General features: G+C 35.7%; 1 protein-coding gene across 1 annotated transcript in view; it reads right to left on the bottom strand.

The window, feature by feature from the left end:
• USH2A (usherin) overlaps positions 1-16,925 on the bottom strand; it is a 396,109-nt gene that overhangs the window by 179,582 nt on the left and 199,602 nt on the right. The window contains 4 exon segments of the mRNA XM_050894852.1: positions 3,843-3,994; positions 11,442-11,589; positions 16,039-16,210; positions 16,698-16,857. Coding sequence (XP_050750809.1) covers positions 3,843-3,994; positions 11,442-11,589; positions 16,039-16,210; positions 16,698-16,857 — 632 coding nt within the window.

Here is a 16,925-nt window from a genome sequence, read left to right as displayed (position 1 = left end):
ATGGGAAATGCAAAATTTTAAGAAAAGTTATTTCTTTAGGAAAAAATGTAACTAAGACTGCAGGTATCCTAATTTTTAAGCGTTTTACTTTCCTTTCATCTACATATGTTTGAAGCTGTGCAGCAACTAACATACTTTATATGGAGATCCCTGTAAGAAACAGGGAATAAATACTGGAAAAGAATGAAAGATTCATTTGTTGAAAACACCATCGCACCTCATGTGGATGAATGATCTCAGCTTAGCGTTAGGGGAGGAAGCAGCAATAAAAGACCACAGATATTTTAGCTTCTGCATTTTAAAAGACAACTGTAAGGAACATGTATTTAAACACTGTAGTAAATTACTATAGATATTTGATATCCTTTGCGGAATATTGGTTGCTCCCTGAATTAACTTCTAATTTCACTTAACAAATTTAAGTTGCAGTAAAAGGTAGATCTTTAAGAGAAAACAAAATATGATAAAAGAGCTGGAAAACGTAATGACTATGAAAGATTCTTTATATAAATAAAAAAATACTCATTCAATATTATAGAAATTTAGTCTTTAAATTTCACAACTTGTAGTAAACATTCAGTGTTACAGAACAAAATAATTTGCTATTACGTTATTTATGGCAACAAGTTTGTTTCTCATACATTATTTATTTGGCGTTTTCTAAGGTATAAGATGGTTTCACACCTTTCTAAGTGCCTCTCAGCTGCAAGTTCATGGGAGTGCTAATAAATGCTATTTTTAATCTGCCACACCTGCTCTGTCATCAAAACAACCAAACATACTTTCTCTGTCCTTGAAACATGAATGTTTTACTTTTTAGCATGTAAAATTTGGAAAGCTTATTGTTTACAAGTGCCAGGCTATATCTTTGATGTGCATCAATATCTCTACATGTGCTTCTATATTCATACACTCTATTACATTTAAAATAGGTGAGCAGTTGCAGTAAAGTCAACAGCATATAGTACATGCTTAAAGATAAACAAATGCTTCACGGATTTATTGCATCAGTGCCACATTGATTATTTGGATATTTCAGTCAAAAACATCCTTACGGAAGAATTTGACTAAACTGTGCTTTCTACACTGACATAATTTCCTGTAAAGTTGTGCTGCTAAATGCAGGTACTCCGATCTCACCACATCAGAAACATGGAGAAATTAATACCAACTATTTTTTCTACTGAAGAGGATTAAAATATTCTTAAACCAGTATGAATTTGTAGCAACCTGTACCACATCCTAAACAGCTGTAACAGCTGTATTGTGTCTCTAGCCTTTTCTTTATGACCTGCTATTCTTTTCAGTATCAAAAAATATTGAAACACTGTTTAGAATCAGTACATGTAGTATCCTCTACAGCTACACCTCTGCAGTGTATTTTGAAAATAATATTTTGTGTAAGAAATGTACATGCTGTGTATAAACATATGGCATAGAAAACCTGTTTCATATTTCTTTTTCTAAACATTATACACACTTCTGTGATATTTTCAGATGTGTTTATTAATAGCTGAATAAAAAATACTCTGCTATCATGTAAGTAACACTAAATCATGGGATAGGAATAATAATAATATTGGGAAAACATTGTCATCCATCTAAGTTTAAAAAAAAAAGTCCTAGAATACACATAAGCTAAAAACCTGAAATCTAAGTTTAATAGCAGTGGGTTGAGATGACAAATATTCAGTGTTGACCATTCCCATTTATTTACAAGATATTTACAAGAGCTAACAGATTTCAAAACCAGCATAACTTCAGATCTCTTGAATTCCTCTAAAGAATCTATTAGAGGTTACACTATTTCTTGATAATCCCTATTTTTATTCCTTTTTAAGCCACAAAAACCAATTAGAACAGACACAAAAGCAATATCTTGGCTTTACTAGAAAGAGATTAAAATGTAGCATTTCTTAATTTACATGTTACCAGTTTGCATCTCACTTGAAAATAAATCATAGTCACTGAAAAAGAGGTTAAACAAAAACTATCTAACCCAAATGAAAAAGTTATTGAAACACAGTAACTACTAATGCTCTCATAACTGATTAAGATCTTCAGAGCCACCTTCAGAAATGTAAGCGGGAGAAATCCTGTATTTAGAATAGTCACATAGCATTCGTTCATCGATTAGGGCACATTAAGCACAAGATCAGCAACAAAAATAGCTGGAAGTGTATCATTTTACTGCTGGGAGATGTTTCCCATACTATTTAGAGTAGAGGCAAAACATTTGGGTTTTCTTTTTTTAAGTGTTGGATTTATTCTGTAATTGATATAAAAATCTTTCAAAAAAATCAAATGAAGATGCAGTGCTTTAACTTCCTGGCAGCACTTAGGTGAGCCTAAATAAAGATGTTGTACTTCAATTCCTCTGATTAGAGATGGATCGCTGGCTTTGGAAAACAGTTTGTGTACTGATCATGGAATGCAGATGAGTATGAGCGACCCCTACTTTGAATTGTTTCAAAAGTCAAGTTATGAGTCTGCAGTTCAGTGGAGATGTGAAAAAAGGCTACTAAAAATATTTTTTAAGACCCTAACTACTGCCGTTCTGTTCTGTCCTTTTGATGCCTATCTGATAGGACAGAAGTACTGAAAACACACATATTTCATCTGTATGCAAAGTCTGGTAACGACTTGTCTTAAACATCACTATGAACACAATGGATTAAGTTATTGCACATCGAATACCTTAAAACAAGGTTTGCTTTTGGGGTATATGTGAAGTTGTAAAAAATGTACAAGAAAAACTGGCAAAAAGCCATTCGAGCTTTTAAGAGTAAATATCCTTCAAAGTAGAGCAAGCTATAAAACGTTTAATGGTTATAAAGTCTAGTCTTCTTCTACAGATAGACGATGTTACCAGCATTTGGAAGAAAGCAATCGTGAAAAGAATATTGGAAATGTGACTAATGAATTATATAATAAAAATAAAACCTGGAAGTTCTTTCCAGAGCACAGTATAGTGATGTTATAAATTATGAATGAAAAATAAACAGAACAACATGAAAAACTCCAAAATCTTCCTTTTTTTCTTTTTTCTTCCTTTTCTTGTTAGCAAAATTAAAAGTGCACACATAAAGCTGAATTAAACAAAAACTTAAATCTCAGATTTAACACAGGTTTCTTTCTTAGTTATGCTTGAAAACAAAACCAAGCATAGTAGCTATTATTCCAGTTATTCATCAGCTGCAGTACTATGAAATCATACTGGATTTATCAGTTCAGCTATACGTCTAAAAACCTTTAACAAAATTAAAAAAGCCTCAGAAGGCTTGTTTTTCACACGTCAAATTTAACATTCCTGTATTCTCAAATCCTGAAAAAATGGGGTGTTGTACAAGACTGTTAAAATATGTCCAGTATAATATTTTGATCACATACTTGCATTCAAAAGATATTTACGAATCACCATATTTTCCTTGCTCCTGTTGCCACTTCTGGCTTCTGCAATTCTCAAATTAACTTCAGTCCTTTCAGTCAGCGAGCTAGAAATTTGCTCATTACTGGAACAGTAATTCTTTCTTTATATACGTCCTTATAAATCTGGCTAAAGCACATCTGCACCTTTCAAACATATTAACTCTATTTAATTTCAATAATGTGTGTTTCAGCTTCAAATTTTGCCTTTCTTCGCTGTACCTATGTTCTACTTTGGAACGGTGCCTAACAATGACCTATCAAATCTTTAGCAGCTCTTAAACAGGATTTTTTTTTAAATGTCACATTTTGCCAGATGGGTTAGTACTGACCAGAGCGAATCATCACCATTTACTCTGATATTCACTGTCATCTGACATTTATTACACTCCCAGAATGCAAATTAAGGTACTCACCAATGGACCCAAAGCACAACCTTTTGCAGTACATGCCTGGACTCTGAAGGAATGCAGACTCCAAGGAGCAAGTCCATAAGCATAACAACTCAGCTGTGATGAATTTTGCATCAGAACACCATCCATATACAATCCATAGCTAGTAATAATACCTATAAAACAATGTGAGAGCACTCAATATCTAAAGAGCTACAGAGTTTAGAAGAAAACTAATCTACAGACATTAGGGTGGTAGTAGTAGTATTTCAAACAGTTTGCAGTTAAGCAGGTAAGTGTTTAGCAGGACTGTGTATGCAACACTTAGAAGAAACACACTCTCCCATCTTTAACTGTTGAAAACCTCGCAAGTGGATTGCATCTTTTGAAAACAATTACACTGTTTCAAAGATTACCCCTTAACAGACTTGTTTCTGAATAGCAGCTAACATCACCTTGGAATCGGGAAAACTGAGGCAATTCTGTTTCACAGCCTACTCTGCATATGGCTATCGAAACAAGAACTGGAAAGACACATAAACCATCTCACATTGTAACAGCTTTAGATTTAGAAAAAAAAATGGTGATCTACAATATAATTAAAACGTTGAAGCACAACTCAGGTCAGTGCTACAACTACAATAAATCGGTAACAAATAATTTTGTCACATAAAACACCTTATTGATACTCATTCTTCTTGATAATTATCCCAGATTTTCTGCATTTTGCCAACAAACTAGCTACTTCATTAATTCAGGGGTGAGGTGGGGTTGGAAAACAGTTTTACCCGCTTTTTAAACAAAACCACAAAATAGTATGGATTGCTGTTTCCTTCTCAGTATGCTGTAGAAAAAGCCCTGAAGTAAACTATTCCTTACCTATTCAATCTAAAGAAAGAAAATATATTTGCAAACTCAAAACAAACATTAGCAAGATTTTTAGATAGAGGACAGAATGGTCCTTCTGGTGTAATTGGCTAATACTAACTCAAAAATTGCAGGTGATTGCTTATCTCATTTACAAGGAAATCTAAATCTCTGTTCTTCCAAAGGTGCATGATAGGATAGCATGAATCCTGTACAGACTATACATACACAGTGTTTTGAATTTAATGAACTAAAGACTGAATTTTACAGATTTGCTTAGACTTTGGAAGTTGAGCTTGCAAAGGAATCCTTTTTCTCAGGGCTATTTCTCCATCTTTCTCACTTCTGAATATTCTCCTTTTTTAAAAGCTATTTAAGTGTGAAATCTTAAGGCCAATAAATGCAAAGCTATAGGATTCATTAGAAGTGAGTTCAGTTCAGAGGATGCCTTCTAGTCTTCCCATTATAGAAAACATCTTCATATCATAAAAATATAGCTCAGTTCATCTTTCCTTCCCTTAAAACTGAATTGTAGGAAACTACATTGAGGAAGATGTTGTTTGAAATTGAGAAAAGATTTTCCCCTCTAGTGAATGGAGAAATGTTTCGTAAATAAAACTGTATACACAACTGTTTCAGCTGAGCTTTGAAGAGTTATACTTCAAAAGATTTATATGCTACAGCAATGCAGAACTGAGTATGGTGAAGTGATTCACAGACTCGTCGATTCTTTTCTCTTCTAGAAAAGTGAGAGGCTAAACTCAAGTCAGACAGCAGAGACGTGTGTGTAGGAGGAAGTCCTGGTAAATCTCACACTATCAATCCTACCACATTTGACAGACGTCCTAAAGGAAAAATCCCTTGGGGTTCCGTGTCTAGTTGCTTGTAAAGCAAGGGCATTAATGGTTGATATTTGCCCTACATTAAATAAACAAATTATATATAAATATATTAAAAAATATTATATTTATCTCAGAGGAAAAATGTGAATGCTGGCATTAAGAATGTGTTTTACAGGGGAAAAAAACTCACTAAAGTACTTCAAGTACCTATACCAGTAGCACTAACCCTTTAAAGTAATGGACAAATCATTATTAATTCCTTTGATATTTATGGTAACAGCATGAATCATGATGAGATCATTTTATATTAATGTGGGTGTCATATGTACCTCTATGGGATCCCCACTGTAACTCAGTATTAATTAACTGGACCATTGTTTTAAAGTGTTCCTAAAACCACAGAACTATGCAGCATCTACACCCTGAGGAGCAGCTTGCTGGTCAACACCGTGAGCTTTTGTTAGTCCTCCCAGTACTGTCAGAGAACAATCATCTCTAATAAGCTGATTTTACTTCTGCCTTTAACCTTAAATGACTCTGATGGAGAAAATTACAGAATGAAAAGACAGGAAAAAAAGTACATTTCAGAACAAAAGGTCTAGCAGTCTGACTTTGAGATGTGAAGTCATTTTTTTAAGTAGGCAATAATTCTTTTTGGCCAGGGATAAATAACTTAGCCTCTCTACTTCACCAGTATATGTTTCCAAAGCATACTGAGAAAAAGTTCAAAGTCAGCCCAAAGTTTAAATTCTTCTCAAGACTTGCTAGATATTCCTGAAGTTCACCATCCATGAAATATTTAAGAGTATAGCACATTTTTGTGATTTACAAGGCTTCATGAGCGACACATGGTCACCATGAAAAGATGCAGTTTCTTCATAATTATTAAGTCTAGGTAGCCAGGTTAAATTTTGGTTTCACTGAAGACAAAATCTCTATTGACTATAGTACAATTAAGTTTCACTTTTGAAAAGAAATCCAACAATACAAATTAAGCTTAAGAAAGCTACACACTCTTTCCTTTTTCTTCCTCCTCTCCCCTCCCTGTGTAAGGCCATATAATCTGTCAATGATATTCCAGACATTAAAGATGAAAAGAGGTTTTGAATCTAAATTACTACAAGCACTTTACTCTTAAGGTAAAACCTAGAGGTCAAATCTTAAGCAAACACACTTTTACCTACATCAATTTTACTGACTACAAACACAAGTCGTCTCTCACAAGCACAAGGATTTGCAGGAACAAGTACTGGATTAGTTCACTGAATAATTTTATAAATCAGTTTTTACTATATGTAATATTTCCCATGCAAATTCCATATAGCCTTGGAAGATACAGTCCAGATCAAGACTTGATTTTATCTGTGACCTGTACACAAATAAAGTGAAGTTTTTGAGAAGTGACTATCTAAGGAAAATTTTCAATGGTGAAAAGAGATAATGTCACTTTTTTATGTGAACGGATTTTAAAAGAGCAGACCTCAAACTATATGGCAAGACTATAATGGATATGTTCTGAAGAATACATGATTCTTTATTGAGGCCACTAGAATAGTGAAGGCTCAAAACAGAATATCTGAGGCCACATGTCATTTCACAAGCCTCTCCATATCTTGCCCTCAACTAAATGGTCAATATTGCTTATATTACACTATCTACATATGTGACATGTATGTGATAGAAACAGAGGAGGGTTCTGCTGTAAAGTGGCATACCTCTGGGCCATGTCTCATCAAGCATTTTATTGTTGGTTTAAAAATAAGACAAAAGAAAATGTGCATATTACAAATACATTCAGCATATCATCTTCCAAATGCCTTTTTCTACACCTTGTACATAAAAGACATTTCTGAAGCAACTTTCAAAAAAGAATTAGGTGTATTGTTTCGCATTTTCTATGAAATGAAAATTTTTCACAAAATAATGTAAATTGGCCTTAAATTCAACCAAAAATGGAGCCCAGAAATTCAATATCCATGTTTGAATAACATTAGCCTTTGATGTCTAGATGGTCCCTTATCTCAAAGCTTGACTCCCCCCGTTGTGCCATCTTTATGAAGAAGCCAAGTAGCCTTTAATCCCACTTGCCACCTTTGGCCTCAAGGGTAGCATATTAATCCCCCTTAACTTTTTCTAATTGGTGGCAAGCAGCTGGACTCCATATATGTCAAGAGAGCATAGTAAAGTCTATGCTGTCCAAACCCCAGTCAGCCTACACATCCATTCAACATCAGCAACAGCTAATAAGCTTCCTCAGCTCATGGAAATAAACAGTAACTTCTGTCATATAGTATCAGGAGGAAGGAGGAGGGAGATAAAGGAATGGCACCAGAGATCTACTAAGGAGATGACAATTTATGATATGCAAATCTTTGCAATTCTGAGGTTTCCACCTGAAGCAAAGCCAAGTTTAGTAATTTCAAAAAGCACTACTTACACCTAGTAGACTGAAACTCACCAAGTTTGAACCAATTAAGTCAAAAGTGGGAAACAGTTCCTATCCTTTTGCAAAAAAAGAGCTACATTAGAACTTCTGACTATGAGAATATACCAGTAAAATGCTGAAGTAAGAAAATTTAAGGGAAAGTTCCTTCTGCTGGTCTTTCTCATATTTCAGTCTTCTCAACTATGGTATTTTTCAGCCTCCTACACAGTTTTAAAATACTGGCACAGAGAGCTATTATAAACTACATGGCCACTAGGCAGCCCAAAAGATATACTGAGAATAAACAAAACAAAGTCACTGAACAATGCAAGCTTTCCTGATTAAGCAGTTGCTCAACGAAAAGTTTTAGAGCTTATTTTTTTTTTTTTAGTTCTTTTTATGAAATAAGGAAAGGGATGAAAATAGGAAATTGGAAAGAAAGAAATAGGAGAATGGGAAAACGTGTTATTAGTTACATGATCTTTTTGAAACTCCCCAAAAAGTGGGGGAGAAGAAAGAAGAAAAGTGAGAGAAAATTTGCATATCCCTTCTTGATCATTGCGCAAGTGTGAGCATGCTATGGTGAAAAAACAAAGTCCCTGCTCTCCTAACACCCTTCTGGTTGCCAAATGCTCATGAGATAGCAATTCTTCCACTCTTAACCACTCAGCAAGAGCTCGCAGGTGAAAAACAGCAGCCTTTCCCTGCAAGGCAGGACAGCGGCAGCTGACTTCGCTGAATCCCTTCCATTAGCTCTGACCCTAAAGAAAACCCTGTAACAGCAACATGTATGGTATCCACATATCACCAAAAATAACAACAGTATCAAGGGAAAAATACTCTATGGGCTTCAAATAGTGAGATGACATGAAAATACCAGAGAATATTTTTAAAGGGGAGAAATACACACAGGAGGCCTACACAGGGTGTATTCGGGATTACAGAGGAGTAGGCTATATGACAAATTTGGTAATTACCTAAATGCATTGTTCAAAACCCCAATACAGAGGTGAACAGTGTTGTCATCAAGGCTGTTGAAACCTCCAGTTTCCATGGATGAAGGGACCAGGGACAGAAGAATACAATTTCTTTTATAAAGCTCCCCTGATTCTTATCACATCTGTTGTTCATCCAGTTCAAATTCACAGCTTTCCTAACAAGCTATTTATTGTATTCCATAGGATCATAGAATCATTTAGGTTGGAAAGGACCTTGTCCCTAAGCGCCACATCTACACGTCTTTTAAATACCTCCAGGGATGGCGACTCAGCCGCTTCCCTGGGCAGCCTGTTCCAAGGCTTGACAACCCTTTCGGTGAAGAAATCTTTCCTAATATCCAATCTAAACCTCCCCTGGTGCAACTTGAGGCCGTTTCCTCTTGTCCTATAGCTTGTTACTTGGGAAAAGAGACCGACACCCACCTCACTACAGCCTCCTTTCAGGTAGCTGTAGAGAGCGATAAGGTCTCTTCTAAGCCTCCTTTTCTCTAGGCTAAACAACCCCAGTTCCCTCAACTGCTCCTCATAAGACTTGTGCTCTAGACCCTTCACCAGCTTCATTGCTCTTCTTTGGACACGCTCCAGCACCTCAGTGTCTTTCTTGTAGCGAGGGACCCAAAATTGAACACAGTATTCAAGGTGCAGCCTCACCAGTGCCGAGTACAGGGGGATGATCACTTCCCTAGTCCTGCTGGCCACACTATTTCTGACACAAGCTAGGATGTTATTGGCCTTCTTGGCCACCTGGGCACACTGCTGGCTCATATTCAGCTGGGTGTCGACCAACACCCCCAGATCCTTTTCCGCCAGGCAACTTTCCAGCCACTCTTCCCCAAGCCTGTAGCGTTGCATGGGGTTGTTGTGACCCAAGTGCAGGACCCGGCAGTCAGCCTTGTGGAACCTCATACAGTTGGCCTCAGCCCATCGATCCAGCCTGTCCAGATCCCTCTGTAGAGCCTTCCTACCCTCAAGCAAATCGACACTCCCGCCCAACTTGGTGTCATCTGCAAACTTACTGAGGGTGCACTAACACCCTCAGTTGTTTCCTAACAACCTATTTATTGTATTTAAAAGGAGAGCCAAGGTGTACATCATAAACGCTGTATTAACAACAAGATACAATGTGCAAATTTAGTCATGTATTCCCAAATTTTAGTTGTTTTAAAGGAAGCTTGTGGAAATCTGTTTATCAAACTATAGGTCTTTAGCCTGTGCTGTTGATATGCACATATAAATATATGTATGTATATATTTATATTTATTTGATTAGTTAAACCACTCTCTAAACTATTTGGATTTTTTCCCACAATGCAAGGGTAGCAGGATCAGGTCCTGATATGAACTATTACATGTAAAAAATGCCCATTTCATTGAAAATTATTCAGATTTTAGCCACTAAGCTACATACATGTCCTTCCTGCCTTCCTTCCCCCCTCTCCCCCCTCATCCCTTCCCCCTCCCCTTTTTTCTTCCTCCTTGCCTTCCTCTAAGCCTTTGCCACATATGCTGATGGGATCTTAGACACAGGGTTAGAAGTTTTCTAAGGGGCTAGGAGGCAAAATCTTCCAATATGACTCCCATACAAAGAACCATAAAATGTCAAATACATTATTTAACAGCAGATGACATACTCTTATTTCTTTCTAAAAGTAATATAAGACCTTACAGAATATTACATACCTGTAGCTTTACAATCACCAATTTTTGGGGAATCATTTAAAGTGCTTTGTAGTGAAGTTGTACAAGTAGGATGTGCTCTACCACAATTGCAAGTGGGGAAGAACTTGCAGGGGAAAAATTAAATTCATGTGAAACCACTGTGAGAAATAATTGATATATATCAATATGATAAGCCAATGAAGAAAAACATTTCTGTTGCTTTAAATTCAGTGGTTTCTGCATAGGGTCCTCTGCTGTGATTTAAACTGTTACGTGCATGATAATAAAATCAAGGTGAATTCCAAGGCCATATGATACTGTGCAATACCATTAGAAATGTAAAATTTGTCCAGAAGTTTTACACATGGATATTTCACAATTGAAAACATTTCTAAACAAAAGAAAGTATATTCTTTAACTTCCACAGCCATGGAAATGTACGCCTTCAAGATGACTACGTAGAACACAAATCTAATGATTATTACATATGAATTAATGTAAAAGAAATTAATGTTTTATTGGAGGGTGAAATGAACATCCTAGACTGATATTCTCCAAGAATGCCTATTCCTCAGCTCAGTTGTCCTGGAAAACATTAAACAATGAGGTGCAGTACACAAGAACTATCAAAAGGGAGCACTTTTGAGCCACTGAAACTGTACGATAGGCTGAAAACCACAATCTCCTAGCTGCGGACAATGATACTATCTCAGGTATTTTATGTGCTAAAATGATCATTAAAAATTAAGCACCACATATAAGCTGCCATTTAGAATATTAATTTACCTTTACTAATCATCTTTTTAACTTGAGGCTAAAAGAGTTCACTTACCATTCGGATACTCAGGCTTAGTCCATGAGATGTTAAAGGAGTCAGATGAGTATGACTGGGCTTTTGGAGCAGAAACACCTTCTGGTGTACTCTCATCTGTTATAGCTGTGCTAGCTTCGCTTATTGAACATCCACCTCCAGTGCAAGCCTTAAAATACGAATCAAAGCAAATAAACATATTTCAATGTAATACTAATAATTTTAGCAATGATTTTCTGTAAAGTTTTATAATTTTTACATATCTAAGCTTAGTAAGTCTGTGCTTTTCATAGAAGACACTTTTTTTAGCATAGATTTGTTTACCTCTTTTCTTAAATAACAAGATGTGCTACCCATGATACTTAGTTTTTAGGTATAATATAGCTAAAACATTATGCTAATGTTTGACTTGCAGCATTTTGCATTTGACTGTGAGTCATAGTCACAATTAGATTTCCACTGCTTTTGCAGCTGCAGTTAAAGAAAATTACAATACAATACATATCATTTACAGTGCAAAACTCTTCTGGAATTGACTGAAAAGCTCTCTCAAGTTCCAGACACAGAATATACTGACCAACTTGCAACGCACTTAAAAAATTATCTCGATGAATAGTCATTGGGAAAAAAATGCCATTCAGACAGTCCTGCACTACATGACAGCACAGAATGGTGTGCAGATGCAATTAAAATAGTGAAAAACCACTCTTATAAATCAATATGTAACAGCTATTATTACATGTTTATGGATAACAAAGTCAAATCATTTGTATTTCAGTTATCAGAGAAGAAAAGATTGATTACATGATTTTTACATTTTGCTTGATTATAAAACAATACAATGTGCAAGAAAATATGCATATCGCCCCATATAACAGACTTTTAAAGTTTTACATGCACAAACATAAGACTACACAGCTATGGTTCTTATGTGTGTTGGTTTTCCAATTACTTGCACTAAGATCAATGACAGGAGACCGGAGTTCTTAGAGAAGTTAAAAAAAAATACAGGAATATATAAGCTCTGTACTGGATTTAAAGATTTTTGGTTTAGTTTATTTTTTATTTTTAATTTTATTGTTTAGCAATAAAATAAGTCAAAATCTGAATTCAACAAAGATTCAGATTCAGACACACTCTTAATTAAAACTTATGAGATCACTTGTGTTTTTAGGAGTTGCCCATGTGTTGAAGTGGACAAGTAGTCTGCTCTGGATCATCAGCACACAAAGGAAAAATAACCTTGCTGTCCAGATCTTCAGGAATAAAATGTTTCTCTCAATCTGGTACATTTTATTTGAAAGGATTAGCTTCAGTTTCCCATTTCCCAGTGTGTTTCAAACAGATAGCAGTCAACATATTTCCTACCCCGCTCCAAAAGTGTATACTAGCCCCATGGGTAAAAATAAGAACGGTTTGTAAATGAGAGGCTATTTTATACACCAAGATTGTTTTGATTTCACTGGAAATTACACTCCCAACACAACTACAGAATGACTCCCTGTGTTCAGTTGGGGCTATCAAATAAAGATGAAAGAATGCAACCTCTGTTTTGGGAACATCTGAAAATGGCATTTACTTTAAACATGATAGTGTTTTAAAAAAAAAAAAAAAAGTCAGCTTAGACGGATGCTCAGATAACTGTTAGCATTTTGATAAGGAAAATATTTAAGAACATCATCCTTCCAGCAAAGGCAGACTATGCTTGAAAGGATTTCACTTATACTGTCTTCATGAAGAAGCCAAAAAGACCAGCTCTGGAAGACCTCTTCCTCTTACATTCCTTACTGCCTTGCTAAACAAGTTCCACCGAGCCTTCCTCAGCAGTAGAGGGCTTTTTCATTCAAGGGCTTGGTAACAGCAGCCTTCCCATTCATTATTTCTTGAATTTCATGAAGCTCAATTTTTGTATCTCTGAAACTTGCTGGTGTATGAAGTTTCTGATTCTTCTGATGAAAATCAGTAAAAGACAGCTCATCTACATTTTAAGTAGTGGGATTTTAGATCAGTGTATCCAAATGGACTGGACATTGCTGGGACTCTGGCAATCACATCCAGTGATGCTCAAAGCCATGAAATCCTGCACCTAGATCGAGCCCCATTGTGGCATTCTGAACTTCACTGAGAAACAGACTTGAGGCAAAATTTGCAAAAATACCAAAGCATCTAGAGAGCCAAGGGACAGATACAAACTACATAACAAGACACCACACAGCGATCCTCCAGCTAGCACCTGAGCTAGCTTACCCACACAACACAGCCTTGAAGAGATATCAGCTTAACACTTAAATCACAAAAGCACTCAAGTTATATAAATGGGTGTGCCACCCCAGCTACTAAATGCGGCCTTTTAGCTTTTCATTTGCTTTCAGATTGTCCTGGCTCACACCCATCCAGCTTAGAGCATGAACAGAGCAAAAGCAAGTTCCTTTGCACTAATCCATGGAGACATGACCTTAAGACTTTTGGAAAGAAGCATTAGATTTGCTTATAAAAGCTGTTGCACTCATTTACAAATACAATTGCTATATATTAAATGGCAGTAATCAATTGTGAAAATTGGTAACAGCATACAAAGATAAACATTTTGTTAACTTTATATAATGTACTTATGTTAACCTGTCATACAAAAGTTAAAGCCAGCAGCCTGTGAGGTGCTGAAAGTTCTGCTGATGACGATCCTGATTCCTGTGTTCAAAGCTGCAACTTTTGATAACTCAACTTCCAATTTGCCACATAAACCAAAACCAGTTTTTGCATGGATACAAAACAAAATTAATATTACCTGTGAAACAAGGAAAAGGAAGAGGTTCTAGCTGATAGAAATATTTCATGCTAACCAAAAAAAAAGGAAGCATTTTGTTAAGTTTCCGGTGTTGAAGGTATTCTACTGTTGTTTTTACTTTGAAAGTTGTATTGAAATTCAGATTAAATTATATGTGAAACACTAAATATTTCAATTTCTTTCCAGGTGTGTATGTTTGATTTGGGGCTTGGGGCGTGCGTGTGTGTGTGTGTCTTTTTCTTTCATCAAGTATAACATTTGGCCACATTTAAGCTTCATAACTTGTAAATCTCTAATATTACATTCTTCTCAAACTAGTCTGACAAGTTCTAAATACAATGGGTCCAAATGTTTTAAGAAAGCTATCACACCACAAAGATAATGGGCATTTCATGCACTTTTAGACTTGCCATTTTCAAAGCTGCAAGGCCATTTAGATCTTCTAACCTGCCTATCACAGACCATTGAATTTTATCCAGGTAAATCTGGTTATCTTCGTCACCAGAAGAAATTATCTTTTCTTACTTTCTGGTTACCACTGATGCAATGCAAATATTAAAAAAAAAAACCTAAAGAAATGAGAAATAAAATACAAAGATCAAAGGTTCCTAAAAATGTATTCAGTAACTTCTAGAAAAGCTGTACACGTTGATGAAGTAAAAACAAAGTCCACACAACACTTCTTTGTTTTAACCATATCCCAAGGCAGAGCCACCAAAAAAAACCAGTCCCAGTTGCTCTCCAGATCCTAGCTGTTAATTCTCCCCTGATCCTAGCTGTTAATTCTCCCCTGATCCTCTCCCCAAGCACAGGAGCTGGGCAGGAGCAGAGAAGAGCTGTGGCACGGTGAAGGACAGCACAAATTCTTTTGATAGCCCCACTTGCTTATAAAGGCATAAAAAGCTTGTTGAAGTACTGCCTTAGTTTTGGACATGGTGCTATTTTATATGCTATACAATTTACTATGCTGAAATATCTAGGCACAAATGAATTAATTTCAACATGAATCTAAGCTTTAATTAGACTGAATATCCTTGCTTTTTCAAGTTCAAGTCAGATCCTTATCATTACCTGAAGGTAGTGTATTTTTTGTGGTATAATATTTAGAACATTCAAGAGCATGTTAAGAAAAAATGAATGCATACCCAGTCTACATAAATGTAAATTTATTCATAATCAAGAGCAGAATATTTTTCTATGGCATTTATCAAAGCAAATATCCTTATATAGGTATTGTTATAAAATGAACGGTGTGCTTAAAACAAGGGACAATCCCATGCTTTTACGAACATATTTCCAGGTTTGTTAGTGAGCTGAAGCTGTTCTGTTTCATAACAAAATAAAACCAATGATAAAGAAATGCAATGAAAACATCAAGGTCTTTTAGAATGTTTTGAATAAACAAACTGGTTCTTTACACTGAACTCTTTTCCTCTCTGCTATTTCCTTCTACATACAGATTTTATGAAGAAAGAGCAAATTATCATGGTACAAAATATGAAAGGCTAACATTTCCAAATACATTCAACATTTTCTTGTAAGTTGGGGGCAGGAGACATTTTTCAAGTCTTTCATATATTTCTGGTCAATTCTCTATTAGTTATCATCCAACTTATCCTTGAAGAAAACCTGTATTTAAATTACTTACACATTTTTTGAGAGCCCGTTTTGAAACAAAACACCTACTGTTGTTCAGGATGGCTCATCCACCTTAGTTTCAGAAAGAAGAAGTTAAACAAAGTGGACACATGAACCATTAAGTATTTAAGATGTTAACAAAATCGGAGTCATTTTCACTGTTTTACACCTCTACTACACATCTTTAAAACTTACAGCTAGTTTTATGAGGTATTCAGTACCCGGGAAAAGCTGCTGAATAGTAAAATCCAGAAAAAGTTCTGTGCTGTTGTAGATTACATTCCACTTTGTAAAATTCTGCTCATTGTTGGCAATATAAATCATATAGCGATCTAGGATTCCATTTACTTCTGCTGGTTCTTTCCATCTGCAAATAAAAGCAAAATATGATTAAGACCAGCAAAGATTCAGACTGTACTGAAAAATTCAAGGCTTTGTTTAGGGGAATTTGTGGGGTTTATTTTAAGAATTTGAAAACATAGTTGTGCAACCATAAAAATAAATCTAAGGCGTACGTCTAATGCAGTATTTGTACTCAATAGATAAATGATTACAGTTAACACACAAAGCAGGGGCTACAAAACGGGCATATCACCAGAACATTTTCTGCACTGAAGTTTGCAGAGGCTATGCCCATATGTAGGTTATACTGATTGCGTAAAGACAAAATGGAAATTAAGTTGGCAAGTGATAATCAGAAGGTTCACAGAACCACTAAACTAATCACTTCTATGCATTTAATCATAATAAATTTAATTTTATGTCACAAACCCTTCCCCTGATTGAACTCACTGGAATTCTTGAATAAACTGATGCACTATTGTGTTGTCAGGAAAGAAGAAATCCTTACTTACTGTACATATATTGTTCTAGAATCCAAAACTGTCAGGACCGGGGCATCTACGTGAGATGGTGGCAGCTGTGCTGTAAACAAGGCGACCTGGGAACTGTTTGTACAGCCTGCAAGCGTGCATGCAGTGAGCAGAAACTGGTGTGGCGTAAAAACTGCTAAATCTAGGGCAAAAAAGAAATATGAATTTACTTTGTATATTAATTTTACCTTGTTTTTCTGTAACTTTCAG

This window comes from Gymnogyps californianus, chromosome 3 (assembly GCF_018139145.2).
Source record: "Gymnogyps californianus isolate 813 chromosome 3, ASM1813914v2, whole genome shotgun sequence".
NCBI classification, from domain to species: Eukaryota; Metazoa; Chordata; class Aves; order Accipitriformes; family Cathartidae; genus Gymnogyps; species Gymnogyps californianus.
Note: the sequence above shows the minus strand (reverse complement) of the source record. Positions and strands in the feature narration are given on the sequence as shown.